Source organism: Onychostoma macrolepis, chromosome 08 (assembly GCF_012432095.1).
Source record: "Onychostoma macrolepis isolate SWU-2019 chromosome 08, ASM1243209v1, whole genome shotgun sequence".
NCBI lineage: Eukaryota > Metazoa > Chordata > Actinopteri > Cypriniformes > Cyprinidae > Onychostoma > Onychostoma macrolepis.
In genome coordinates this window covers 17,905,473-17,933,216 of record NC_081162.1, presented here as the reverse complement: position 1 = coordinate 17,933,216, position 27,744 = coordinate 17,905,473, and the positions used below count along the sequence as shown (strand labels likewise).

The window sequence follows — 27,744 nt, the reverse complement described above, 5'->3', positions numbered from 1 at the left end:
TATGTGGTCAAATAAATGCTTTTATTATGTAAATGTATTCCTGTTTATTCAAGGGAGGAATTTTTTTTGCTTTATCCGCAAAAAACAGTGTTTATTAAATATTCAAGCATACAAAATGCTTTCACTTAAGTTCAAAATATGGATCAGCTGTGTAACATTAACATGTTTTAGGAAATGTGTTTCACTAAGCGCTTTGCAGTCTAAGCAGTCCGTCTGCGTATTGGAACTGCGAGCTGTTCTCATACTCCAGCATGTCCAGTGCCACCTCACAGCTCTCCTTCACCACCCGCTCGTGGTCCTTCCTGTAGCGCTCTAGGATCTGTAAGCACGCCTCCTTCCCGATGGAGCCCAGTGCTTCTGCGCACTCGTGTCTGACCATGGCGTTTTCATCTGTCCTCTCCAAAGCTGCCTGCAGCTGAGGGATGCTGGCCTCATGTTGGATCTGACCCAAGACGTAGCCTATCTCGTGGCGGAACAAGGCACTGCCGCATTGAAGGCCTAAAAGAAATTTTTAAAGCAAATAATATCTGTATTTAACAAGGATGCATTAAATTGATGAAGTGTGGCAGTTTATAAGGTTACGAAAGATTTCAATTAAAAAAAATCCTGAAAAAGTCTCCACAAAAATATTAGGCAACACAACTGTTTTCAATACTGATAATGATAAAAAATGTTTCTTGAGAACCAAATCAGCATATTAGAATGGTTTCTGAATGATCATGTGACACTGAAGACTGAAGTAAGTTAAGAAAATTCAGCTTTGCCATCTCAGCAATAAATTTCATTTTAACATATAACAACACTTCATTTACAGTTCATTTAAATTGTAATATGTCAGAATATTACAGTTTTTACTGTATTTTTTGATCAAATACATATATCGTTATTTTGTGACCTAGTATTGTGTCTTCATCGTGTTTGGATAGATCTCAATTCAAATTTTTCCTCACCATCTCCAAGAGCCAGAACAGCCTCTTCGGTCCCAAGATTCCTCAGTGCAAACATAGCTCTATAGCGTTCAAACAGTGACAGGCTTTCGTCTAAAAGCTGCGCCCTCAGTTCCGGGATGCTTTTTCTTGGGGCGGGGGGCGCAGGGTCTACGGAGCAGTAGGGGTTCTCATTTGACCCCTCTGCTGTCTTTTCCCCACCATTCATGAGCCACTCCATCCTCCGGACTGCCAGCTGACATGTTTCTGCCACCTGTACAGAAAGTGAATTAATGTCAAATCTGAACTTGGGGCATAATCAAAATGCACGGCAGGACATTCTAGCGTTAGTGTAACAATGAGTGGTGAATAGTTTGGTGATATGGGTTGACTGTACCTCAATTACTGGATCTTCAGCATACTTCTTCAATAAATCTAAGACTTTGGGATTTCCAATGGCTCCCAGTGCTTCTCCTGGAATTTAAAATATAATAAAAACAATGTATATGACATATCTAAAAACAAAAAAAAGGAAAGAAAGGAGGAAGGATATGACTCTGTAAGGCTCACCTGCTTCATGTCTGACCATCGGCTCTTGATTAGTGTCTTTCAGGACCGTCTCTAGGATAGGAATGGCCCGCTCGTCTTGCATTTGTCCGAGGCAGTATGCCAGCTCATGCTTCAGAAGTGCAGATTCATCCACAAAAGCTTCACTGATCCATGTAATGGCCTCTGGTCCACCAAGGTTGCGGAGAGTAAAAAGTGCTCTAAAGCGTGTTGTCAGGTCCTGCTTTGGGTTGACGAGAATCCTCCCCACCGCTGATATATCCTCATTATTTGCCATGAGGAAGCTTTCAGTATCAGGATGATGCACAGGTTAACCGGAGTACTCCAGAGAGCAGCATATACAGAACCTACATTTAAAAACAACAAAAGTTTGACCCCGCGCTTCATAATGACTAAGTAATGAACTGACTCATGACTCATATGATGATTCAAAACCTTGTGAGCTGCAACTTAGACAGAATTTTAGGCCTTCATAGGCTTCAAACAAATCCACTTTTTAGGACTTACTGTATGCTTGTCAGCTATTGGAATATATTGGTTACTAGTCTCATTATTGTGAATCAGTTTTAAATGCACCAATTCAAAGCAATTCTTTTACTTTACGATGAGATGCTGATTTACTCAAGATTATATTAACAGACAATTAAAATGTATAATAGAAATTTGTGTATTGCTTTTTGTTTTCAGAATGAGTTTTTGGAATGTAAAGAACAATACATTTGCATTCATTATAAGGTTAAAATACAATACCAACTTGCTCAAAAGAGACGTTACGTGAACGAATCGTTCACACTGGTTTTGAGAACCGGTGCAACCGATTCACTGAAAAGATCCGAAACATTGGCAACATCGGTTACCATAATGCCAAGACTTTCCTCTTCACAGGGGTGTCAAACTCAACTCCTTGAGGGCCACAGACCTGAAGAGTTTAGCTCCAACCCTAATTAAACACACCTGATCCAGTCAATCAAGTCCTTCAGGCTCAATTGAAACCTACATTGTTTGTGTTTTGGAGCAGGGTTAGAACTCAGCTTTGTAGGGCTCCGGCCCTCCAGGAACTGAGTTTGACACCCTTACTCTACAATATCTGAGAGCAAAATGTCAGTGTGGACAACACAGAGCGAAAACGGGAATTTCTACTTCTATCCATTTCACAAGAAATGGCTATCTATTACACATACATGATGCTGCATGTGTCAGTAAAGATCTCGCATTCAGTATGCGTTAAATTGGAGACATTGCTACTTTTTGTGCTCGTAGTATGTCGGCTAGAAAGTCAGGTCAGTATGGCTTTAAAGAGTCATGGTGTTGCACTATGGAAGAAAAGGCCTCAACATTAGCGTCTCTGTGCCTGCAGTACACACGCGTCTCCCAGTCAGCTGTTATGCAGCCGGCAGAATGACGGGTTTACAAACATTACAGAGTTAAGACAGAATAACGCTAACCGAGTTCACAATCTGTTTCATTACAATCGCTGAATTATCGGTTTATTGAACTTACTACAAGCGGAGATGGGTTTTTTCTCACTCATATAGTGTTCTCCATCAACCTCCCCATGCCGTCCACTCAAGAAGGAACTGCTTCACTCGTATCATCCAGTAGCTAGATTTCGAATTGTTCGTATTTGTACAGCGCCACCTACTGGATCGGAGTGAAACATTCTAAACAAACTGCTATCAACCCTTTTTAACTCGAGGGCTCATATGAGTTCAGAAACAAGACGTGAATATATATATTTTTTTTAAGTAATTCTCAGAAATCACAAAAAACACATTAAACTGCCATAAGTATTTTTATTTATTTCAACAAAAGCAGAAAATCACTTTGAACTTAACATTTACACACTATTGATAAATTAGACAAATTATTTAAAAGTCACTCGTTTATAAAAATAATAATAATAAAACAGAATCTTAGAATCATAAATTACAAGACTAGTATTTAAATACAATCAATTTATACACTTTCTACCATGTTTAGTTTCAAAGTATTGAATGGCAGCTATAAACTGACTATGAACAGGCTAATAAAATGATTAATACACAAACTATGCTGTTCCAGCACTGTCCACTTGAGGAGGCTCAGGTACAGGCAGAACCGGACTGCTTGTTGGAGACAGATCAAGTATTTTGCTCTGCTGTTGTTGCTCAAAATAGCTACAGAGCAGAGAACGAACTGCCTCTGCGTTTGGATCATCTATATAGACCGTAGGCACATCTGTGGGCTGTGGACATTCATTCTGACTGAGTGCTTCAACCCACTCCTCTTTAAACGGACTGTTATGCACGTTACAGATATTGTGCAAGATACAGCAAGCTACAGCCATCTTGGATACCAAGTCTACATTGCTGTCATTTCTGTTGTGCAGACACTGCCATCGTGCTTTAAGATGCTGGAAAGCATTCTCAATTACTTTAAGGCCGTGGTTCAGCCGGACGTTGAAGGTTTGCTGTTGCAGTGTTAGATTTGACAACGGAGGATAACACTTCAGTAGCCAGGTCTGAAGTGAATAACCTACATCCCCCAGCAGCAGAAATCCCAACGGTTGACCCATCAGTTCTTTGGGTGGCTGACAGCAGAAACCTCCCTGTTCTGCCATTGTCCACAGTTCTGAGCTCTGCAAGATGGTCATGTCATCCATGCTGCCTGTAAAACCAGAACAAACGTCCCAGAAAGTACCTTGTGCGTTTACCACACCCTGAAGCACCACAGAGTGCCATCCTCTCGGGTTCCAGCAATCCTGGGTGTCCGTGGAGGGCGATTTAACAGGGATGTGAAGGGAGTCGATGACACCAATGCAGTGAGGAAAACCCCACAGAGTATGAAACTGCTCTGCGTGTTCTTCAAGTTCATGATCTGCAGGTAACTGCATGTAGAGGGGTTTTAGTAATAAAATGATGGCTTCACACACCTCTCGTACACACTGACACACGGCTGGGATGGGCACACCGAAGAGTTCACTTAGGAAGCAGTATTCTGTGCTGGTGGACAAACGCATTAAGGCCATAGCAATACATCTCTCCAGTGTAATGGTCTGTCCACTTCGTTCTATATACACTTGCTCGAGCTGAGGCTTGAGTTTAGCGCTCAGAAGAAGGAAGATGTCTCTTGTGACGTGGAACTTGTCGAGCCAGTCTTCTGGTCCAAACTCTGTCATCACAACTCTCTCCCACCAGTCTGGGTCTGCAAGGATTGGGACATGATTTTGCAGGTCTTCTTCATCTGGTGATGGTATCTAAAACAATGACAGAAAAAAAAAAATGCAGACTGGCATCAATAAGGAATTGATTCTCTTTACTTTTTATTATGTATTGACTACACTGACACCAGTCTGCATCGTTGATTCTGATATTTTCCTGATTATTACTGCGAAGTTGCTTTGAAAGTATCTGTATAGTATAAAGCGCTATGTAAATAAAAGTGTCTGGACTAATACTGTCTAATACTACTAATACTATTACTGTCTTAGAAATGCTTAGTAAACATATACAGAAATAACAATTTACCGTTCTCGTGCTCCGGTAATTGAGGAAAAGATGCCTTCGATATCTGATTCGTTTATGAATTTCAGCTCTCTTTTCTAGTATGTAGTTATGAATTTCTTCTTTTCGTCTCCTAATTTTGGATGCGAGTAAATATTTCATCTCCGCAGCATCTCTCGCCTCGTCTGTTTTCAAGTATGAACGTGGCATTTTGTGCGACGTGTAGTAATAAACACTCTAACTTGCAGAGTGGAGTGTATTGTTCTTGTGATTTAGTGAGGTTTGGTCATCATCAAATAGAACAGAAGCACAACAAACATGCTCTGTTCAAGACGGCCATGAACAGCAGTGCGCTAAGGATGACCACTTCCGGTCTCCCGTGTTCTTGTCAAAATAAAGGTTTGTTTTAGAACAATGGAAAAGAAAATGTAAATATAATATAATTTTATGACGGACTCAATGGCTTTCAATAATTTACCGTTTAATGTACGATGAATCTCTTCTCTTATTTCTTTCCTCCTCTTATTACAGCCGGAAATAATTATAAAAATATAAACAAGAAATCTAAAGTATTTGAGTAGTAGTACTTCACTACTATACTTAGATATTATTTTGGGGAATTTGTGCTTTATTTAGGTTCTGTTAAAACATAATACGTTTACATTCAGATACATTCATAAGGGCAAAAAAAATATCAATTTTTAGAGACAAAATACATCAGTAATCACGACTTAAACTTTTGCTAATGATTTAAAAAATAAAATTACTAACATTTCAATCAATCATTCTTTCATAAGTTTAGCATTTCTTTTAATTAAACAGCCAAATTTATTTTTGTGTGTGTGTAAGTAGTGTATTCTTTGCGAAGTGTCTTTCGTTCGTTCGTTCGTTCGTTCTTTCTTTCTTTCTTTCTTTAGGCTAGGTACTTGTTAGACTTTTAATAAAAAAAATCTTTGCCCTTTTAAAAAACATAGCAACGCTTTTTTTTTGTTTTGTTTCAAATGTCGTGACGTCAACATTTAACTCGGTCCCATGATTCCTTGCGGTGCCATCGATAACAACAGCCTCGATTTGCAAACAGCATCGGAGCAGCGTATATTATATCAATTATCAATATATTCTAATTTTTTCCCAGGTTTACATTCGACGTGTTTGTTTTGGATAAGGTTCTGCTGATCGGATTATAAATTCGCTGAATATCGTTGTCAAGGTAGGTCCTGTGATTTGAGGGGTCAGATTAGCCTAACTAGCTGCTCAGTAATCCATTGTAAAACACCAAGATGCTAATAATCAGTGTAGGACAATACTGTTGTTTTATTAATATATACATTTAGACAGCTATGATACACCTGATATAACGTTATATTGATGAAGTAATTCTCCATAAATGAACACTGGTGTTAATAGTTAGCCGTGTTGACAAAGGAATGCAGTATCTCTTCATTCAGGACCGAGAGTGATTGTGCGGTAATTGCTTTCTGGCATTATGTTGATACTTTGTCTTAACGTTAACTTACCTGTTAATAGAAAAGCACTTAACGTCATTAATCCGCAATAAAAAGGTGTACCGTAAGATATGCTGTCATTGTTTGCTTAGGCCACCAAACTAATGCATTTAAGGTCTTTTATTAACTTGTCATGAATTGGGAATGGCAGTCCAGTATATTCTTGTCTCTATGTTCCAATTGTTCGGAAGATGTCGATTTGAGCAGCTGTTCTCTGACACCTGCTTACGTGGTATTGAACAGATGGCATTTGCTGACGGGTCTTGCAGCTTTCTGCCTCTTTAACCAGACAACAAATGAACGCCACCTAAAAGTGTAGACCTTTAACAATCGTGGTAGCCTTCTCATAAAATAATGTTTCTCCCATTAAAAAAAGGGTTGTATGTTGTTTCCATGAATGCACTTTAGGCACCGTGCCCCTGGAGCTCCACATTCCCAGATTTCTGCATCACATCCATGGATCAGGACTATGAGCGCCGGTTACTGCGGCAGATCAACATCCAGAATGATAACACCAGCCCCATAGTGAGTCTGTCGACGTGAAATTGTATTAATTTGATGTTAATTTGTTTGTGCAATTTAAATGTTTTTAAATCGATCCACTTCAGACTATTCATTTGATCTGATTCCTTATTTCTTGTATACAGAAAGTAAGAGATGTGATCTGTCACCTGACCCCCACCCCTGAGTCACCGCTGTCATCACCAAGCAAGCATGGTGACAGATTCATACCGTCTCGAGCTGGAGCTAACTGGAGCATCAACTTCCACAGAATAAATGTGTGTGGAATATTCTTTAAAAATACTAGTAATGGAGCTTCCACTTAGCTTCCATTTGATTTGAATCAAAGGAATGTGAAATGTCAAGTTCATTTTTCTTTACTCTTATTACAGGAAAATGAAAAGTCACCAAGCCAGAATAAAAAAACCAAAGACGCAACATCAGACACTGGCAAAGGTGAGTGTGAAGAGGATTGTGTTGATTTTACCTGCATTAATAAAGCTGTTATGGTATCTTTTTTTTATGGAGAGAGACGGACTATGCTTTAAATGAACCTAATTTTTGATGGATCATATTCTCATCTTTTGTTGTGCTAATTTCCCTCGTTTACTGTGTTGTCTGACAGCGGACGGCTTGGCGTATTCTGCCCTGCTGAAGAATGAGTTGCTTGGGGCTGGGATCGAGAAGGTTCTGGATCCTCAAACAGAAGATAGACGACTACAGCCCTCCACACCTGAGAGGAGGAGCCTCTTTAGTGTAAATCTCTCTTATCCACTGATCTGTTCATTTGATGCCACATAAGTGTTTTGATCTGTGTTTTAAGCGCCTACTTTGTGTTTGTATGTACAGTATTCGCTCAGTGCCAAAAGATCCACACCTGATGATAACAGTGTTTCCCCATACTCCCTCTCCCCTGTTAGCAGCAAAAGGTAAGTTGAATCATCTCCTGAAAAATGTGATTCATTAGTAAAATGCATTGTTTTAATTGCATGCATATTTTCTTTATAGCCAGAAGCTGCTGCGGTCGCCAAGAAAACCTACACGCAAAATTTCCAAGATTCCTTTTAAGGTGCTAGATGCACCGGAGCTACAAGATGACTTCTACCTCAACTTAGTGGACTGGTCCTCTTTAAATGTGCTCAGTGTTGGACTGGGGACTTGTGTTTACCTTTGGAGTGCCTGCACCAGTCAAGTATGCATTAGCTGTTTATGCAAATTTAGAGGCAGTAAATACCCAGTGAACACTTGGACTTAGTTGTGTGTTTTTTTTTTTTCTTTGCTTTGTCTGCAGGTAACGCGACTATGTGACCTATCAGTGGAGGGCGATTCAGTCACGTCGGTGGGCTGGTCGGAGAGAGTGAGTTAACCTTTATGACTTGGACTATCAGAAATTGCTTTCTGGGTTTTGTGGTCTGACCGTTATTCTCTCATAGGGCAATCTTGTCGCTGTGGGTACACACAAAGGCTTTGTACAAATTTGGGATGCTACCGCCGGCAAAAAGCTGTTTGCTTTGGAGGGACACACAGCAAGAGTTGGTAAGAAAAAAAATCCTTGTGGAAAATTATAGAAAAACATTGAAATTCATTGGTCAAAGGTATAACACTTTATTTTATGGTGTCCTTGTTACACATTACATGTACTTACTATTATAATTACAATAAATTATGCATAATTACATACAAGTAACCCTTAGCCAAACCCTAATCCTAACCGTATAGTGAGTACATGTAGTTAATTAGTATTACTCCGTACTTGTATGTATAATTACAGTGTAACAAGGACACTTTAAAAAATAAAGTGTAACTGAGTTTTTAATTTATATTTTTTTAGCAGGTGTGCAGTAAATTGACACAATGACATTAAAAACCTTTATAAAAAGTGACATTACAGACCTTGTTACATCTATTTCAAATGAATAGTTTATTTTATTTTTTTATTTTTAAGTAAAACCTGAAAAGTATCATGGTTTCCACTTAAATATTAAGCAGCAAAATTGGTAATAAGTGTTTCTAGAGTACCAAATCAACATCTTAGAATGAAGGATTGTGTGACACTAAAGACTGGAGCAATGGCTGCTTAAAATTCGGCTATGCTATCACAGGGATAAATAACATTAAGATATACTCAACCAAAAAAGTACAGTTCTTTTTAAATTTTGACTTTTAAAAACAAAGAAATTTTACTGTCCCCAAACATTTGAAATGTAGTATCTATGTTCACTCTTGCTTGTAATGATTTATAGTTTAAGTCCATTTTTGACATTTCCTTTCTGATGTTCTTCACATTCAAGTGAAATGTATATATAAGGTTATGAAAACTGAGAATTCTGCCTTAAGGTGCATTGGCCTGGAATGCAGATCAGCTGTCATCGGGCAGCCGGGACCGCATGATCCTTCAGAGAGATATCAGGACGCCCCCTCTGCAGTCAGAGCGCAGGCTGCAGGGTCATAGACAAGAGGTCTGCGGACTCAAGTGGAGCACTGACCACCAGCTGCTGGCCTCCGGAGGAAATGACAACAAGGTGACCTGACTGCTGTATATAATTAATAAAATTTACAGTATATTAAAATATATTAGCACTTTTTTGGTAACTGCATCTCTCTAAAAGCATTCCTGTGATTGATCCTGCAGCTGTTAGTGTGGAATCACTCGAGCGTGTTACCGATGCAGCAGTACACAGAACACCTGGCCGCAGTGAAGGCCATCGCCTGGTCTCCTCACCAACACGGGCTGCTGGCCTCTGGAGGGGGAACGGCAGACCGCTGCATCCGCTTCTGGAACACTCTCACAGCGCAGCCACTGCAGTGTATCGACACAGGCTCACAAGTCTGCAACCTGGCCTGGTCCAAACACACCAACGAACTGGTAAATTTATTCTGACCAACTGACCAAATGCTCAGTGTTTATGTCTATTGTTGGTTATAGCTGGAGAGATAGACTAATAGGAATGATGGTGACTCTTATTGCATGTTCCAATGCTTCCAGGTCAGCACACACGGTTACTCTCAGAATCAGATCCTCGTGTGGAAATACCCCTCACTTACTCAAGTAGCCAAATTGACTGGCCATTCGTATAGGGTGCTCTATCTGGTTAGTACTTTAACTTCTGTTGTTTTATTTTAACAGTTGACTGATAAAGACTGATCAGACTGTTTACTGATATTATCTTTTTATCTTGAAGGCAATGTCTCCCGATGGAGAGGCAATAGTGACTGGTGCAGGTGATGAAACTCTGCGTTTTTGGAATGTATTTAGTAAAACACGATCAACAAAGGTAATTTTCTTTTCTAATTTTTGTGAAATACTGGCTTTTCCTCAATTTCATGTCCACAATGTAATTATCTATAATATTTTTTTTTGTCTTTCAGGAATCTGTGTCAGTTTTAAACCTCTTCACCAGAATACGATAATTGGGCTGCTAAAGCAGATTGAGTCTTTATAACATATCTATGTCATCAATCACTTGCAGTAGACTGGACATAAAAAAGGCCGAGATCTACACCAAAAGATGTACTGTCTCATCCACAACACTTCTTTTCCTCCCCTGACATTTCATTTTAAGTTCAAATGTTATGTTTACTTTTATGTGTACAGTTCAGTTCATGATTTTATGTGTGATTGTTTTTGGTTACAGATAAGTGTCTATGTATGACATGTTATCCAAGCCTTAAGCCAGAAACAATGCCATTGAATCAGGGTGTAAAGAAAAAATTAGCCATTGTGACACAGCTGCCTCTGGAATCATTTGTAAGCGTTCTAATGCGTGATCTTTTTGATTGTGAGAGTGAAAAATGTATATGAAAGAAAATTCAGTTTTTAACTTCAGTTGCTTAAAATTGATATTGAGTATTATAAAACACCCTGAAAAAATTCTGCTTTGTCACTTGTCGAATATGAATTTGCGATTTGACAAAATGATCTTTACAAGGTTTGAATCAGTAAACTTGGAAAATATTTTTGCAAATACTGGAAGTATTTGGGAACTGGGATATGCGAGTTGAGGAAAAGCAAATAAATCATGAAACCATGGACAAAAAATGTCATGTGACAAAAAAAGTCACAATATGACTCATAAATAACTAACTGGGGTCAGACATACATACTTTTATTCAGCAAGAATGCATTAAATTTATCAAAAGTGACTAAGACACTCGTACAAAAAAACATTAATACAAAAAAATACATTTTCAACTTACCATTTATCTAAGAATTCTGAAAAAAGTATAACGATTTCCACAAAAACATCAAGCAGCCCAACAGTTTTCAACAATATATTTATTTGAGTTATTAGTATTTCACAATATTACTGTATTTTTGAGCAAATAAATGCAAACTAATTGAGCAAGGTTTTTCCTCAAAACATGACCCCTGACTTTTGAAAGATAGACTATTAGTTTCCTTATTAGCTTTGAAAACACAGCCTGACATTTTACTGTTCAACAACACTTTGCACAGGTTATAAATCAGTTTTTAAAAGCTATACAGGACTGAACATTCTGATGTTACACTACAGCAGTATCTCTTAAACAGGAAATGATCTGAAATTACATCAATAAGAGCTGGATGCCCATAGGCAGTCATCACAAAGTTACTTTGTGTTTACAGATCAATGTTTGATCTGACTCAGAAGCACCACTACTGTTACCATTCATTAGAGAATTTCATAGTCTCATTACACAAGCTCCTACGAGAGGATACTGTACTACACTGTAAACAACACTGGCAACAACAGCACATGCATTTTGCATCTTAGTAACTTCTACCTTCAGTAGCAAGATTTACTACACCACAAAACATACAACTGCACCTTTATTCCAGCGTATTAGATTATTTATTGAGAAATCCAGAAAAAGTGCATAAAATATTTTATGAACAATGTATGCTCAAACACAAACTGAATGTGTTGCAGAAAAGTTAATAACTGTAAGAAAGCCTAGGTTAGCCTATTAAATCCCAGATTATTCTGAAAGTGAAATATAAATTATGTACAGATAAAGTTGCCCGACATAAGCTTCATAAACCCGACAACTCTCCAATGCAAAACTAAGTTAGGATTCCTTTGCTGCCAGTTTCCATCGTTGAAGCCACTGTTGGAAAGTCAGACCCTCTCTCTGCATCTCTGGCAGGGCAAGCTGTCCAGGCTGCTCCCACCTGCACAGACACAATCAAACCTTGTGTTAAATTTGATTAAAATCACAGTTTAGGATCAGAATTGATGCTTTAACTATTCAAACGTCCTCTCATTTTTGAAGTTTGCATCATTGATTCTGTTACTTTCCTGTTTAATACTGTGACGCTGCTTTGAAACAATCTCTATTGTATAAAGCGCCATAAAAATAAAGTAGGCTTGACTATTCCAAAGGGCCTGTGTTGAAAACATTTTAGCGTATTACCAGTGTGTGATGGCAGTCTTCACTTGGTCTGTGTAAATCAGGCCTTTTGAGCACCTCTTTGTGAGCTCACGGGCCCGTGGGAGCAACGTCTGCAGAATCTCTTCATCTACCATCTTCACACGCTGCACCAAAGCTGAAACAGACATCAAAATAGCATTCTCTCATAGCATGGAATCCACAAAAACTTTCATTTGGGGGGAAAAAAGCAGGTCAAAAAGAGTGGTCCAAGTTTTAAAAAAATTGCCTTATGACATACTCTGCTGATCAGGCGATGGTAGCTGTGCGGTCAGCTTCTGCAGGTCTGCTGATGACTCTGAGAAAAGCTGAAGAAGCCTGCGCAGATTTCTTAACTCCAGCCTTAACACTGCAGCTTGAGACCACAGCTCTTCTGGAGCCTGGCAAAGAAAGACAAGACTCCCGCCATCAGTTTTTACTACGTTTCAGGTAAAAAAAAATTAATTAAAAAGAGCTTGATATGGATACTGTCGATCTTTGACAAACATACAGTGTTGGCCAAAATTATTAGAACACTAGTATTTTCACCAGCTAAAAAATGGTTTAAAGTCAGTTATTTTTATGTTTTGCTGTAGTGGGTCGGTAGGAAATATCATTTTACATTTCGCCATTAATTGTAATAATCCAGCGAGATTTTGACAACAGCCAGTGCTCCACACAGAGATCTGATCTGATCATCATTCAGTCTGTCTGGAATGACGTGAAGAAACAGAACAAACTGAGACAGACTAAATCCAGAAGAACTGTGGCAACGTCTCCAAGATGCTTCAAGAGACCTACCTGCAAAGCTACAGTACTGTTAAAAGTTTTAGGTACTTGTATAAAAATGCTGTAAAATGAGGATGCTGTCAAAAATGTCATAAACAGATTTTCTTTATCAATTAACTTCTATTAACTAAATTAATTCAACATTTGGTGTGACCATCCTTTGCGTTTAAAGCAGCTTTTGCCCTAGATGCACTTGCATATAGTTTTACAGGTAGGTTTCTTGAAGCATCTTGGAGATGTTGCCACAGTTCTTCTGGATTTAGTCTCAGTTTGTTCTGTTTCTTCACATCATTCCAGACAGACTGGATGATGATCAGATCAGATCTCTGTCTGGAGCACTGGCTGTTGTCAGACTCCTTGTGCAAACAAAAATCTCTCTGGATTATTACTGTTAATGGCAAAATGAACATTTGGAAATGTAAACTGATATTTCCTACTGACCCACTACAGCAAAACATAAAAATAACTGACTTTAAACCATTTTCTAGCTCGTGAAAATACTAGTGTTCTAATAATTTTGGCCACCACTATATTTAATCTGCATATGATATGAACAATCATTAGAAAATTGACGCTTACTGTATGTGTTAAAACAATGGACTTACTAACTGGTGCTTGATGAGCTATTAATTGAAATGCCTCTCAGAAAGGTGAGGAACAATTGAAGAGTTTTAACAGACAGTAAGTGAGCATCTCACCATATACATGGGAAATGAAAGACTTTGACAGAGTTTGTGGAAAGCTGGGGACTGTATCCGGTGGATGGAAAGCTGAGCTGCTGGTGGTTTCTGCCCTCTGCTGATTAAAAACAAAAGACTAGGTCACAGCACAGACATTAAGCTTCAGAGAAGGATTCATTTAGTTTATTTTATCCAATGATACTGTGATAACGCAATATTAATGTGCAAATTTTAACTAAGAAAACTTTCAAGAACTTCAGCCTCTGACTTCATGTTGCAAAACAACTCAAAATGCTAGGCATGGTATCTTGTACAAAGACACTGAAGGGAAAAAAGGATTTCGGTATATTTGCTGACCCCTTCATGACCCTGCGATTGAGAGCAGCCAGTGCTACACAGCTGAAGTGCTTGGCCCCTTGTGACACAGAGTTGCGCAGTTCACTGCTGGCTTTAATCACACTGCCAAATTGAGGACTGAGCTTTTCTTGAACAACCTGCCCAACCTGGAAAAAAATAAATAAACAAGGTTTATTGTATATATAGATACATACACACAAATTACCATTCAAAAGTTTGTCCGATTTAAAAGAAATCTCTTCAGCACTAAATCAGCATATTAGAATGATTTCTAAAGGATCATGTGACACTGAAGACTAAAGAACATATTGCATGAGACGATACCTCTGCATGGACACGGGTTAACTCGGTCTTCACAGTGGAGTTTCCCTTGATCAGGCGCCGTATCTGCTCTTGTCTTCTGTCCTACACAGAAAAAAAAAAAAAAAAAAAAAAACCACACTTAACTCCAGACTATGAATTAGCAGTCTTTTGTTAGGAATAAATACAATTACGCACCACAAGCTGTCTGAAGTCCATGACTCTTTGCCACTGTGCCTGCAGGGTTCTGATGGCGTCCTGCCCCTCTCTGGCCTGCAGCTGTAGCTGGGCACACTGCTCTCTGATGTTGTCTCTAACTGCTGACTGCTTTACTGCTTCCATCTCCAACTCAAACACACACCTGCTCATAAACAGAACAAAACTCATTTGTATTACAACAAACATGTTTTTTTTATAATACTTCCCATATTATACACAATATTAGTTTTAATATACTATTTTTAGTAACTATATATGAAGAGTTTTTGCAAAAACAGATTTTAATTTTCAAAAATCATGTTTGTTATTTTTTGTGTAAGTTAGCTGTGTTTTTTAGTCATTTTTTTAACCTAATCAAAATAACCCAACTGCAGTTTGATTGAAATTAATTGGAATGCACAATGAAAAAAAAACACGTTTTTTTGAAAATTGTTAAAAACGGAGTTATCCGTTTTTGCAAATGAACTCTTCATATACTTACACATATTTACACACACACACAGTGCCCTCCACTAATATTGGCACCCTTTGTAAATATGAGCAAAGGCGGTTGTGAAAATAAATCTGCATTGTTTATACTTTTGATCTTTCATTCAAAAAATTCACAAAATTAACCTATCATTGAAGTAATGCAATTGAAATTGAATGAAATCTCATTGTAAAATAAATGCTTTCTCTAGTTCATTTTGGCCACAATTATTGGCACCCAATTATTGCAACGTCCTTTTCCCAAGATAACAGCTCTGAGTTTTCTCCTATAATGGCTGATGAGGTTAGAGAACACCTGACAAGAGATCAGAGACCATTCCTTCATAAAGAATCTCTCCAGATCCTTCAGAATTACAGATCCATGTTGGTGGTGCTTCTCTTCAGTTCACCCCACTCATTTTCTAGGGTTCAGGTCAGAGGACTGGGACGGCCATGGCAGAAGCTTCATTTTATGCTCAGTGACACATTTTTGTGTTGATTTTGATGTTTGTTTTGGATTATTGTCCTGATAGAAGATCCAACCACTGCCCATTATAAGATTTCTAACAGAGGCAGTCAGGTTTAGATTTTTTTATCTGTTGGTATTTGATAGAATCTATGATGCCATGCATCTGAACAAGATGTCCAGGACCTCCGGCAGAAAAATAGGCCCACAACATTAAAGATCCAGCAGTATATTTAACCGTAGGCATGGGGTACTTTTTATCCCTGTTTGTACTAAACCTATCTGGTGAGTTTGCTGCCAAAAATCTCTTTTTTTAGTTTCATGTGACCATATAAGCCAGTCGTGTCTGACAACTGAATATGCTGGAGTTTGTTTTTGGATAAGCAAGGACAATTTTTCTTGAAACCATCCCGAACAACATGTGGTGATGTAGGGGCTATTTGATTTTTTTTTTTTTTTAGGCTTTCTGACCCCAAGACTCAACTAATCTCTGCAATTCTCCAGCTGTGGTCCTTGGAGAGTCTTTAGCCACTCAAACTCTCCTCCTCAGCGTGCATTAGGACGATATAGACACGTCATCTACCAGGCAGATTTGTAACATCTTTAGTTTATAGGAAACTCTTAATTATTCCCCTGATGGTGGAAATGGGGATTTTCAATGCTTCAGCTCTTTTCTTAAAGCCACTTTCTATTTTGTGAAGCTCAACAATCTTGTTCTGCACATCAGAACTATATTCTTTGGTTTTACTCCTTGTGATGGATGATTAAGGAAATTTGCCCTTTGTGTTCATCATATTTATAATCCTGTGGACCAGCAAGTCATGGCTGGACAATTTCATGCTTCTATTCACCCTGGTGTGCTAAAAAAAAAAATTAAATATGAGTGTGATATACTTAAGAGACATTTTACTCTTTGATGTAAAAATCTTGATAACATTATAAGTGGACCTCAGAGAACAGTACAAAATAATAAAAAAGGCAGTTCATCTATCTATCTGTATATTTTATTTGGGGTTTTTATCGTATTTTTTAGTTGCATACACACACACACACACACACACACACACAACCCATTCAAGGAATTCAGCAAGCAATTATAAAAAGTAATAGTTACTAATACTTATTGACTTCACAAGTTCAAAAGTAGATATAATAATTTTCACCTGGACACTGGGTCTGATCCGTGTGCCGTCTCTGCTTTTCTCATCGAAGCCGTGAGTTCGGTCTCTAGCTGCCCACATCTCTTCCGAGTCTGTGCCAGTTCAAAATAACTCTGCTCCACCTCCTCCCAGGCAGACTGTGTGCAAACACCCAAATACAATCTGAGCCACAAGAGAAAGTGTTATCAATGCAGTAAGATGACCATCTCAATTGATCACCTGTAACAGACTGCGGACAGGTGTCAACTCCTCTTTCCGCTCAGCCGACACATCTATTAGGTGATCGCTCTCATAACGAAACCTGCATTAAGTGCAAATATCTGAGTAATTAGCAATAATCGATTCAATAACATCATTATTTATAGAGAGGGTTTTGATAAAATACATTATAATGTAAAAACATACCCTAGATCTGAAACGTCACGCTCTACATTCAAAGCTACAATCTTCTCCTCTAACGCCACCTGCTGTCTGGAGGTCAAGGCTTGCAGAGCTGAAAGAACTTGGTTTGGAGGATGAGAGCGTAAAACGTTCTGAAAATTAAACATATTGAGGTTCTCATAAGTTGTTGTTGTGCAGAACAAAATGCATGCAGACACATAAACAAACATGCATCCTCCTGAAATTATTGTCTTCATCCACCTCCACTGCACTCGTCCAGTGCTGCATCACTGCTTTCCTTTGTTCATGAGTAAATCTGGATGAAAAACAAATGAATTAGTAACAAGGCAAAAGTGCTAAAGCTCTTCTATCTACAATATCAGCATCAAAGGCCTCTGCGTCTTACTGAGTGGATGAATTCAAGTTTAGTTCACTCTCTAGCAGGCCCTGGAAGAAGAGAACTCTCTCGCTGCAGAGCTCTCTCACATCTTTCTGAAATGAGATAGTATTTCATGAGTTACAATCAGTGGAAGGACAAGTAGTTTAATTAAGTGGTCATGTGGAGTTTGACTGGTTAAAATTATCCAATTAGGCCCTAAGTGAAAGATCAGTGAAAATTTAGTTAAAGATTTTTTAACTATACCATCTAGCTTTCTCAAATGAAAGGTTCCTCAAAGGTAGAATTTTTGAATTTCAGAATTAAAACTGACATCAGCAATGATAAGCCAAAAGTAGCTATAATTATAATATTACAGTGTGCACCACAAACACTACTGAACACAGCAATACGTACTAAAACCAATGGATCTGCGCTGGCTTCACTGTCTGAACTGTCAGATGGCCCAAACACCAGCTTCACCTCTGCTTTCCTGGACAATTAGAAAAATAATGTGATTTACAGGTTTGAGTCACATACAAGAAATTACTGCTTTTATTCAGCAAAGGACAAAGATGCACACAGCATCAAAATATGACACACAGCAGCTTTAACACATTGTCTAATCAGTTTTTGAGAAAGCTGCAATAGAAATATGACAGTCTGAAGGTGGCTCACTTGGAAAGCTCTTCCAGGGCATGCCGCTGAGTGCCAATCACGTGTGTGTCCTCTAACAGTACGTTTCTCTCCTCAGAGCAGCGCTGCCTGAAAGAATCTAACAGGATCTGTCTGTGCCTGCTCTCCACAAAGTCCTCCCAGTTCCTGTTCACGTTCTTCTCTGCTCAGCAACAGAAGATATTAGTAACAACAACATAAAATACCATTCCATAATCTGATGCATTTTTAAAAAGGATAATAAACAGTAAACAGTTAAGAAGGTAATTATCGACCATTTACATTTTTTCCCTCCACATAGTCTGTAGTATAGGTGTAGGTAGTATAAAAGAGCATACAGATGAACAGAAAGATAGAATAAGAACATTCACCTTCAGTAGCAAGTTGATCCTCCACTCTACTGATCTTTGTGTCCAGTTGATTGAGTTCAGTCTGAAGGGCATCAATCTCTCTCTGAAGCTCAAGCCTTCTCGCATCTTTATTCTGATTTTTCGACTGTTTAAGCTACAAAGAATAATCATCTTTAGTCACGCTCATGAATCCTTATAGAAGCAGCATAACAAATTGAAACTGAGTACTTTTCTTTACCTCTTTATCTTGTAAAACTTTATACCTTAGGATTTAGATGGTCAAGGAACAAGCTTGATTTTCAACATTTTGACAACACAGTAAAAATATACAGATTGTGGTGGGCCTCATGAAACAACCACATTTCATGTTTTGTTTCATAAAATCAGTGTTATTTTAATATCATTAATATACGATTATAATATTTATGATTACTTGGAATTAGGTTTTGTTTATATATTATCAGTTTTTATTTCAAATTTAGCATTTGTTATATAAAATATTTCTATTTGCATTTATTTCTATTTCAGTCATTTTAGTACTTCGACTTAAGCTTTCTTTTGCTTCAGTTAGTTGCTAGACAAAAACAAAAACTTCAGCTTCAATATAATTAACGAAAACGAATTTTAATAGTTTTAGCTTAATCAGCGATAACCCTACACAAAATATACACATATATGCTTATTAACACATTACATTCTCAGAAATCTTAAAGGATACCACTGAATATTCCCCCTCATGACTCGAACGTTCCTGTAAGATATATGTCAAAGGAATATTGTATAACCAGAAAAAGTACATTACAGAACACGTAGAAAGCATTAGAGATTGTAAAACTGTAAGACCTCACCTTTCCTTATAAACATGTTGCGTGATATACTTCCAAATGGAAGCTCCAGGACCGACAGATAACCTAGATAAAAGGTAAACACATGATCTAAAACCGTTGATGAGAATTAATGCTATAATTCATAACAACTCACTAACGTCTTTATATAGCCGTCATCCGGGAGTCTGGCTGCTGGCAACTCAAGTTCCTCAACAGCCCAGCGCTTTAGTTCCTGACTGAGACTTGCCATCTTTTTAACTCTTCTGATAATAATAAAACAAACCTGCAGTATCAACTAAAATCTCACATTTTCTAATGCGAAAAGGACAACAGTCAAAATACGCGGGAGACGTTTCTTCGCCTCCATTTATTTTGCTACTTGTCCCTAACGGGGCCGATGCTGCCCCCACAGGTCAGTATACGAAAATCAGCACATATGTGACCCTGGACCACAAAACCAGTCTTAAGTGTCAATTTTATCAAAATTGAGATTTATACATCATCTGAAAGCTGAATAAATAAGCTTTCCATTGATGTATGGTTTGTTAGGATATGACAACATTTGGCTGAGATACAACTATTTGAAAATCTGGAATCTGAGGGTGCACAAAAATCTAAATATTGAGAAAATTGCCTTTAAAATTGTCCAAATGAAGTTATTAGCAAAGCATATTACTAATCAAAAATGAAGTTTTGATACATTTACAGTAAGAAATTTACAAAATATCTTCATGGAACATGATTTTTACTTAATATCCTAATGAATTTTGGCATAAAAGAAAAATGTATCATTTTGACCCACACAATGTATTTTTGGCTATTGCTACAAATATACCCCAGCGACTTAAGACTGGTTTTGTGGTCCAGGGTCACATATCTGTCGTAGGCCTATACTCTTTTGTTTTGAGTTGAATGTTCTTTTATTTTCCATTTTCTTAAAAATAATGTTTTTCCGTCTGTCATCAATATTAATTTTACAGGATTAAATTCACTGAATAGGCTACTTAATACTGACTGATTATTATCTTATTATAATATGTAAAAAGTATTAAGTCTCTTTTGACTTTTTTTACTTACTGGATTCATAGAAAGGTATAGGCTACTTCAAAATGTCCCAAAATTGATTTAGTCAAATACTGTAAAACCCGACAAATTACGGTAACTCAAACCGTTTGAGGAAACCGATTGCCTTAAAGCATTTAAGTTTTAAAACTAATAAATATGAGTACCATAACTCATTTACATTGAGTTAAATTAACTTATTTTTTTAGTGTAGGCTTAGTCAATTATTAGAGTAAACTGAACTTGAACATTTTAAGTTAATTCCACTCAGTTAGAATGTTACCTGAACTCAAACTGACTAAGTCTTTACAACTTAAAATTAACCACTTTGCTACTTAAATGGTTTGAGGAAACCGATTGCCTTAAATGGTTTAAGTTCATCAAACTCAAAGCAATAGTTACATAAGAAGCAAAAACACTGGTACAAAGAAATCATGACAGAACAGGAGTGTTTCCTCAAGTATTTATTGAAATACAACAAATGTTTTCAAGCATAAAACAAAATCAGTGGGCTGTATATTCAAAAATATAACATTTAAGCTATCTTATCAGACTTTTCACCAAATAAGTAACGACCACACAAACAAGGAAATGTTTAACAAAATCCATCTTAAATGTAATTAATAATAAATAACTGCTAAATAATATGAAACACAGTGGATAACTTTTCTGTAAAAAAAATTAAAAACACTTTCCTCAAGATTAACAGCACTTATATACAAACTTTAAGTAGTTTGTATACTGTAATACATTAGTTCCAAAAAAAACCACCAGTACACTGACCCAAGACTTGGCAGTCATCATCTTCAAATACAATCAAAACATCCAATGGGTTTAAAGACAATGTTCCCTCTTCCTCCTTAACAGCAAAAATGGTGACAGCTGCCTTCTGTACCTGATCAGGCTCCCTTTTTCTAAATGCGGTAAACAAAAAAACAAAACAAAACAAAAAAAGTGTTAGTGTATGTCACCAAATATCATCATATTTAAACAAAGCGGACATCATATTTAAATTTTCATAAATGACAATAAAGGTGTGAAAGATCGGGGAAGTGTTTATTCAATAAAGTATGTGCCCATTTAAAACCCTGTAGTACTTTTTCACATCATAACTTCCAGAGTTGTTTATTCAGGATTTTCAGGGCTGAATAAAAGCTGAATGTTTTAGAGCTTGAATTGAATTTGTTAATTTACATTATTTAATGTGACAATTTAAGGTTCTTTATTACAAAATAGAAAGAAAAACAGTGCTTATTGTGATAGTTCACCCAAACATAAAAATTCTGTCATTAATTACTCACCCCTACGTCGTTCCACACCTGCAAGACCTTCGTTCATCTTCAGAACACAAATTAAGATATGTTTGATGAAATTTGAGAACTCTCTGACCCTCCATAGACAGCAATGCAACTGAAATGTTCCCAGGTCCAGAAATGCAGTAAGGACATTGTTAGTAGTTCAACCGCAATTTTTATGAAGCTATGAGAATACTTTTTGTGCGCAAAGAAAACAAAAATAATGACTTTATTCAACAGTTCTTCTGCTTCGCGTCACCCTAGTGCGCCATTATAGAGAGTATCACAATGCATGCGTGTGCGTTTCTCTGCACGTAAACAAGCCTCAGCGCATGTTCTACATTAGCAGCAGCACTCGCATGAGCTGATTACATGCAGAGGTACTCTTGATAATGTTGGAAGGTGTGATTTGGAGAAGAAGAATTGTTGAATAAAGTCGTTATTTTTGTTTTCTTTGCGCACAAAAAGTATTCTCATAGCTTCGTAAAATTGAGGTCGAACCAGTGATGGATTATTTTACCAATGTCCTTACTATATTTCTGGGTCTGGGAACATTTCAGTTGTGTTGCTGTCTATGGAGGGTCAGAGAGCTCTCGGATTTCATCAAAAATATCTTAATTTGTGTTGAAGATGAACGAAGGTCTTACGGGTTTGGAACAACATGAGGCTGAGTAATTAATGACAGAATTCTAATTTTTGGGGGGAAATAACCCTTTAAAGGGACAGGTTCACCTCAAAATGAAAATTCTCTCTCATCATTTTGTCAATTCATTGAAAGTCTAGGCAATCAATATTAAGCTTAAAGACTTTTGGAAAGTTTAACCATATGCATAAAGTGGTTCCATGACAGAATTTACATTTTTTTTGTGCACTATCCATTTAAGACAACAATCTCAGCTAAAAGGTTAAAATGTTGCCAAGTAAATATAAAGTTGTCCTGTGTCCTACCTTGTGTGTCTTATTTTCAGATAGTAGTAGATCTGCCAGGATCCTAGCTTGAATGACTGATGTCATTATTGTTCCATTATTGTTAACACAGTTAATAACTAAGTTATGAGAGAGAGAGAGAGAGAGAGAGAGAGATAATTACCTCTGTGCGTCTCTCAATAGTGATCGGCAGCAATGTCTCTAGTTATAGTGAAACTTAGTTCCCTTTGTTCACGAACAGCGCCGTTGTTGTTACCTCGCTTGTGAGAATTCGTGTAGTTTTTAAGATGTTTACTGATAAAACCGTCAGAGTAGCGCTAACAACATTAGCGCAATGTATGTTAGTGTGTGTGCAAACTGTAACTGTTATGTATGTGCGGTCTGTGAGGGAGAGAGAGCGGGAGAGATAGAGTATGTGCTTTCCGTACATAATAAAGCGTAATTTTGTGGCAAAAACATGGACATGATCTGTCGTTTTTATCATATTGTTTACTATATTTATTTATTTGGCCAGTGTGGTTGTGGGTTTTGGTTATTTTGCTGTTGTAAGACCTTTGAAATAACAGAAATCATTTGGCGAAGGGATATGGTCATGTAATGCCGTCAAGAGCTGCCTGGAACTACATTCGCCGTGCGTTTCCCTGAAAATAATTGCAGGCCTTAGAACGTTCGTCAGCCAATCAGATTCAAGCATTCAACGGCCCCGTAGTATAAAGCATAATAACCCTATGTTGTACAAACGTGACTTCTTGAAAAACAATGTTAGATATAATGAATTAAGCTCATATTTCTTTTAAATATTTTGTGGTCTGCCATTTAGATGTAATAATCATAGACTGTATGGTAATAATAGATTAAAATAATTTATAGTAATTTATTTAAATTGAGTTCTGCTTAACCTAATTAGCTTAACAAATATATATTGAGTTGAATTAACTTTTTAAAATTTTTGAGTTAAATGAACTCATTTCATTTAGCGAATTTCACTGTTAGGTTTTACAGTGAAGAAGCTATTGTTTCATTGGTATCTTTCTACAGAGATGATTTGTTATATTTCATTAGGCCTATTTAAATTCTTGATGAAACTATTTAGCTTATAGGTCTATACAGTATGTTTTCAAATATCACTATTGCACATTCTCTTCACCTCCAATTCTTATCAGTAACGATTTGTAATAATCTCCCTCATTTTTATTGTTGTTGTGTTATTTATTATTTTCCTATTTATATAGTTTTCTGTTGGAATACGACCAGCCATTTTTCCTCTAATCTTTTTTCAGCAATATTTTGAATGTTATTCAACCTGCAAAGCAATTTTTTTTCCCTGTGACATAATTGTCTCTAACAGAACTGAACTCTGACTCAATGGGCTTTATTGAATGTACAGCGTACATTTTTATACTGACAAGCATGTGCTAGTAGTATTCACTGAGCAAATTAATAACTTCTTTAAGCAGAATAGGGCTGCCTTTACAGCTCGTAACTCAGATACTCTGCCAAAAAACATCTGTTTGGTTTTGATTATTATTATTATGTCACTTATTCAGAAAATCAGTCACTGCTCTGGACTGGCGGGGTCTCGGCTAATATGGCAGTGCCTGTCAAAAGTCGTTGGTGGGGCTTGTAAAATTTAACGTAATATTTTACGGATTCTGTGATCGGCTTGCTCTGAGATGCTTGGCTGTGTTTGAAATGGCATACTTGCTTACTGCCCAGTACACAGTGCATACTGCCCACTATTTTTAAAGAATAGTATGTGAAACAGTATACAATAAGCAACAAATGTTTCTGAGTAGCCATGTTGTCACATGACAAACACTGAACATTAATTCAGCACAGCTGTCAAGGCAAGGCTTCAGTATACTAGTAAACAATGCTATATTGCCCTCAATAGAACTCATTTCATAACTGATGAAATGAGTTCTAGTGTTCCTGTGGCTCAGTGGTAGAGCATTGCGTTAGCAGCACAAAAGGTCATGGGTTCAATTCCCAGGGAACACACATACTGATAAAAAAAATGTATAGCCTGAATAATGTAGTTAACTGAATAGTAAGTTGCTTTGGATAAAAGCGTCTGATAAATGTAAATGATGAACTTTACATATTGAACAGAACTGAATCAACACTTAGCTGCCTTTAACTGAACAATGATATTTTGGCAGTTTCACTAAGTGGAAAAAGTGATATATTCTATTGCATGTCATGTACTTCACAGGTTTGAGTTGTATACCTCAACGAGTTTATGTTAATAGGTTTTCGTTTAACCTTCTGACTTTGCTTGCACTGTTGTTCTTTGTTAATTCTATATAAATGCATCAATTTGTTTTTTCACATTAATATTTTAAAGTTCTAATGCTCTAGAAGGGAAAAACTGTTATATTTGAAAAATGGGAAAAAAGTGAAACTAAGCCGCCAAAGTCTGTCCACTATGTTTATATATTTTAATTTAATGAAAAGAATGTTTATTTTACAGTAAATTTAATAGTATTTAATAATGCTTGATAGGGGCCTTGCAAGAGAGTTTAATTCCAAAAAAAAAACGAATTTACTTATTTTATAAGTAAATTATAAAATAATGACATAATTTTACTTATTTATTTTTATAGATTTTTTTATAACCAGATGTTATCTTATGTTTCACTCAACACTAGGGGTCTAAGAGATTTTGTTAAAAGGCAATCTATCTTTCTTTTTTGTAAAAATGAAAAAGCACAATGTTTTCTTAAAATACTTTTCTCTCAAGGTTCTAACAGGTGTTGCTGAACATTTAAATAATTTTCCTGGGAAGATTTTAACCACTGTTAGGGATACTGTGGTCACTGGATAATTTGTCTTTTTGAAATAAATGAAAGTGTTTTGATTTTGGGAAATACATATGGATATAATAACCGAAACAAAATCTTAATTGCTGAGGTTACAACAGTTGTTAAGGATTTATGCCAAAGGTATCCTACTGAAGATTTTATTTGAGGGGATTTTAATATGGTGATAGATGAATGGCTTGATAGATCTCCTTTCAAAATACCCGAGACACTATTACAATCCCATATTGCTTGACTTTTATTGTGTGTTTAAACTGATAGATGTATGGTCCACTAAAACCCCTGGTATTCAAGTTTTCACTTGGTTTAAACCTGATCAAATTCCAGGTTAGATTTCTGGTTAGTCTCTGAATGTAGATCTTGTCTGGAGTCTTCAACCCACAAACACCAATCAAGAGAGAAAAGGATTTTGGAAATTTAATTCAAACCTTCTACATGAACACTTATGTCATGAAAGCATAGCTAATAATATAAATGGAGACGAAGGTTTCATTTCAAGATTTTTAAAAGCTTTTGACATGAATTAAAACAAATTTATGTTTCATACTTTAGAATTATTTGGTTTAGGAGAATATTTTATTAATCTAGTTAAATTAATTTATAAAGAAACTAATAGCAGTTATATTACGAAAGATGGTATCACCATGATTCTCAATTGATAAAGGAATCAGACAAGGTTGCCCCATATCTCCCCTGCTCTTTATTGCTGCAGTGAAATGCTCTCCATTCTTATGAAAAATTCAGATTTCGAAAAATTGACTGTTTCTCAAAAACTTAGTCATCCGCCAATTGGCAGAAGACACCACCATATTCAAGAAAAACACTGACCAACTTCCAAAAATTCTCAGTTTTTCTCAAAGGCATCTGGCTTAAAGTTAAATCTTAAAAAATGTGAATTACTACCAATTCATAACTTTCCTCTGTCAACTGTTTATAACATTCGGTTACACTTTATTTGAAAGTTACAGTGTATGTATACATTTAAGTACTGAGTAATATTAATTAAATATGTACTTACTGGTTAAAGACACTATTAAGTACCTATACACGTTACAAAGGATAATACTTCACTTAATAATCTCAACATCTGGAATAATCTAGATAAATAGGTAAATCCTATTTAAACTCATGGTCTCAAAGAGACATTTTTATTGACAGAATTTTTCTTTCAAAAAATGGAATGCATTTCTAGACTCATCTACCCTACTCGATCTCTTTTCCTAAAAATGCAATAAAAGCCAGGGGCGGACTAGGGCTAAAAAGTGGCCCTGGACTTTCACAGAGCGGCCCACTACACCCGATCCACAAAAACCCACCTAACCCACGAGCTCATTATGCACAGAACATTTTTTAACACCTCTCTTACTAACATAAAAATATAACACAATACAGAAATAAAAATGGCATCTATTTTTTATTTTTTATTATTGAAATTATTATATCATTAACATTAATTAATGACTGGCATACATCTTTACATTATAATTTGTCTTTCCTTGTGTATATGACCAATAGTAATTAATTTTTAATAAAGATAATAAAGAATTTTTACACAAGACTTGGAATGTAATGCAGAATGTGCATTGGCCTTTCTATTGGTCCTTCAGAAATCATTCAATTATGCTGATTTGCTGCTCAAGAAACATTCTATTATCAGTGTTGAAAACAGTTTTGTGGAAAATATGATACATTACCATTCAGTCTAGGGTAAGATTAAAAACATAGCCTATATAAATTAATACTTTTATTTAACAAGGTTGCATTAAATTCATTTAAGTGACAGTAAATATTGTACTTATCTCAAATTATTTCAAATAAATGCTGAATTCTTTGAACTTTGTATTCATCAAATAATCCTGAAAAAATTAAAGTAGGGCCTATCGCAGTTTCCACAAAAATATTAAGCAAAAACATATTTTAAAAAAATCAAAATAATAACTGATAATAATTAAGCAGTAAAACAGCATATTAGAATGATTTTGTGACACTGAAGACTGGAGTAATGATGCTGAGATTTCAGCTTTAATCACAAAAATAAATTACATTTTAAAATAGGCCTATGTTTAATAGAAAACCACTATTTTAAGTGTAATAGCCTATTTAATAGAATTAATATTTGTTACTGTATAACTACGTCATTACTTTTTGTCGCTGAACCTAAAGAAGAAAAAGAATGCCTTGAACCTCTGTAATTTGATAGAGAATCTTAAAGTAGCTGAAA

General features: G+C 36.5%; 4 protein-coding genes across 6 annotated transcripts; 1 reads left to right on the top strand and 3 right to left on the bottom strand.

Moving 5' to 3' along the window:
• Positions 1 to 2: 2 nt before the first annotated feature.
• On the bottom strand, positions 3 to 3,129 carry dohh (deoxyhypusine hydroxylase/monooxygenase). 2 transcript variants are annotated; one of them, XM_058783749.1, is made up of 5 exons: positions 2,994 to 3,129; positions 1,497 to 1,840; positions 1,324 to 1,400; positions 951 to 1,200; positions 3 to 498 (listed from the first exon to the last, which is right to left on the bottom strand). In XM_058783749.1, exons 2-5 carry the CDS (start codon positions 1,768 to 1,770, stop codon positions 185 to 187), a joined length of 915 nt encoding a protein of 304 aa, XP_058639732.1. In that variant the 5' UTR covers positions 1,771 to 1,840; positions 2,994 to 3,129; the 3' UTR covers positions 3 to 184. The 2 variants fall into 2 exon arrangements, with proteins under 2 accessions (XP_058639732.1, XP_058639731.1); XM_058783748.1 differs by lacking the exon at positions 2,994 to 3,129 and adding an exon at positions 2,248 to 2,376.
• A 148-nt stretch (positions 3,130 to 3,277) lies between these two features.
• On the bottom strand, positions 3,278 to 5,359 carry LOC131545844 (putative nuclease HARBI1). Its single transcript, XM_058785033.1, has 2 exons — positions 5,000 to 5,359; positions 3,278 to 4,728 (listed from the first exon to the last, which is right to left on the bottom strand). Exons 1-2 carry the CDS (start codon positions 5,183 to 5,185, stop codon positions 3,541 to 3,543), a joined length of 1,374 nt encoding a protein of 457 aa, XP_058641016.1. The 5' UTR covers positions 5,186 to 5,359; the 3' UTR covers positions 3,278 to 3,540.
• A 633-nt stretch (positions 5,360 to 5,992) lies between these two features.
• Positions 5,993 to 11,059, top strand: fzr1a (fizzy/cell division cycle 20 related 1a). Its single transcript, XM_058785438.1, has 14 exons — positions 5,993 to 6,185; positions 6,889 to 7,005; positions 7,128 to 7,259; positions 7,374 to 7,437; positions 7,607 to 7,737; positions 7,831 to 7,910; positions 7,990 to 8,173; positions 8,273 to 8,338; positions 8,415 to 8,517; positions 9,319 to 9,503; positions 9,614 to 9,847; positions 9,968 to 10,072; positions 10,164 to 10,256; positions 10,351 to 11,059. Exons 2-14 carry the CDS (start codon positions 6,937 to 6,939, stop codon positions 10,390 to 10,392), a joined length of 1,488 nt encoding a protein of 495 aa, XP_058641421.1. The 5' UTR covers positions 5,993 to 6,185; positions 6,889 to 6,936; the 3' UTR covers positions 10,393 to 11,059.
• A 180-nt stretch (positions 11,060 to 11,239) lies between these two features.
• On the bottom strand, positions 11,240 to 19,813 carry haus5 (HAUS augmin-like complex, subunit 5). Of its 2 annotated transcripts, none has more exons than XM_058785436.1 (19): positions 19,576 to 19,813; positions 19,439 to 19,501; positions 19,309 to 19,341; positions 18,829 to 18,853; positions 18,612 to 18,744; positions 18,244 to 18,403; positions 17,983 to 18,058; positions 17,596 to 17,681; positions 17,451 to 17,505; positions 17,214 to 17,341; positions 17,028 to 17,109; positions 16,812 to 16,945; positions 14,694 to 14,856; positions 14,520 to 14,600; positions 14,196 to 14,341; positions 13,857 to 13,956; positions 12,632 to 12,770; positions 12,376 to 12,508; positions 11,240 to 12,133 (listed from the first exon to the last, which is right to left on the bottom strand). In XM_058785436.1, exons 1-19 carry the CDS (start codon positions 19,665 to 19,667, stop codon positions 12,031 to 12,033), a joined length of 1,932 nt encoding a protein of 643 aa, XP_058641419.1. In that variant the 5' UTR covers positions 19,668 to 19,813; the 3' UTR covers positions 11,240 to 12,030. The 2 variants fall into 2 exon arrangements, with proteins under 2 accessions (XP_058641419.1, XP_058641420.1); XM_058785437.1 differs by having other exon boundaries at positions 13,857 to 13,953; positions 19,576 to 19,811.
• Positions 19,814 to 27,744: the final 7,931 nt, after the last annotated feature.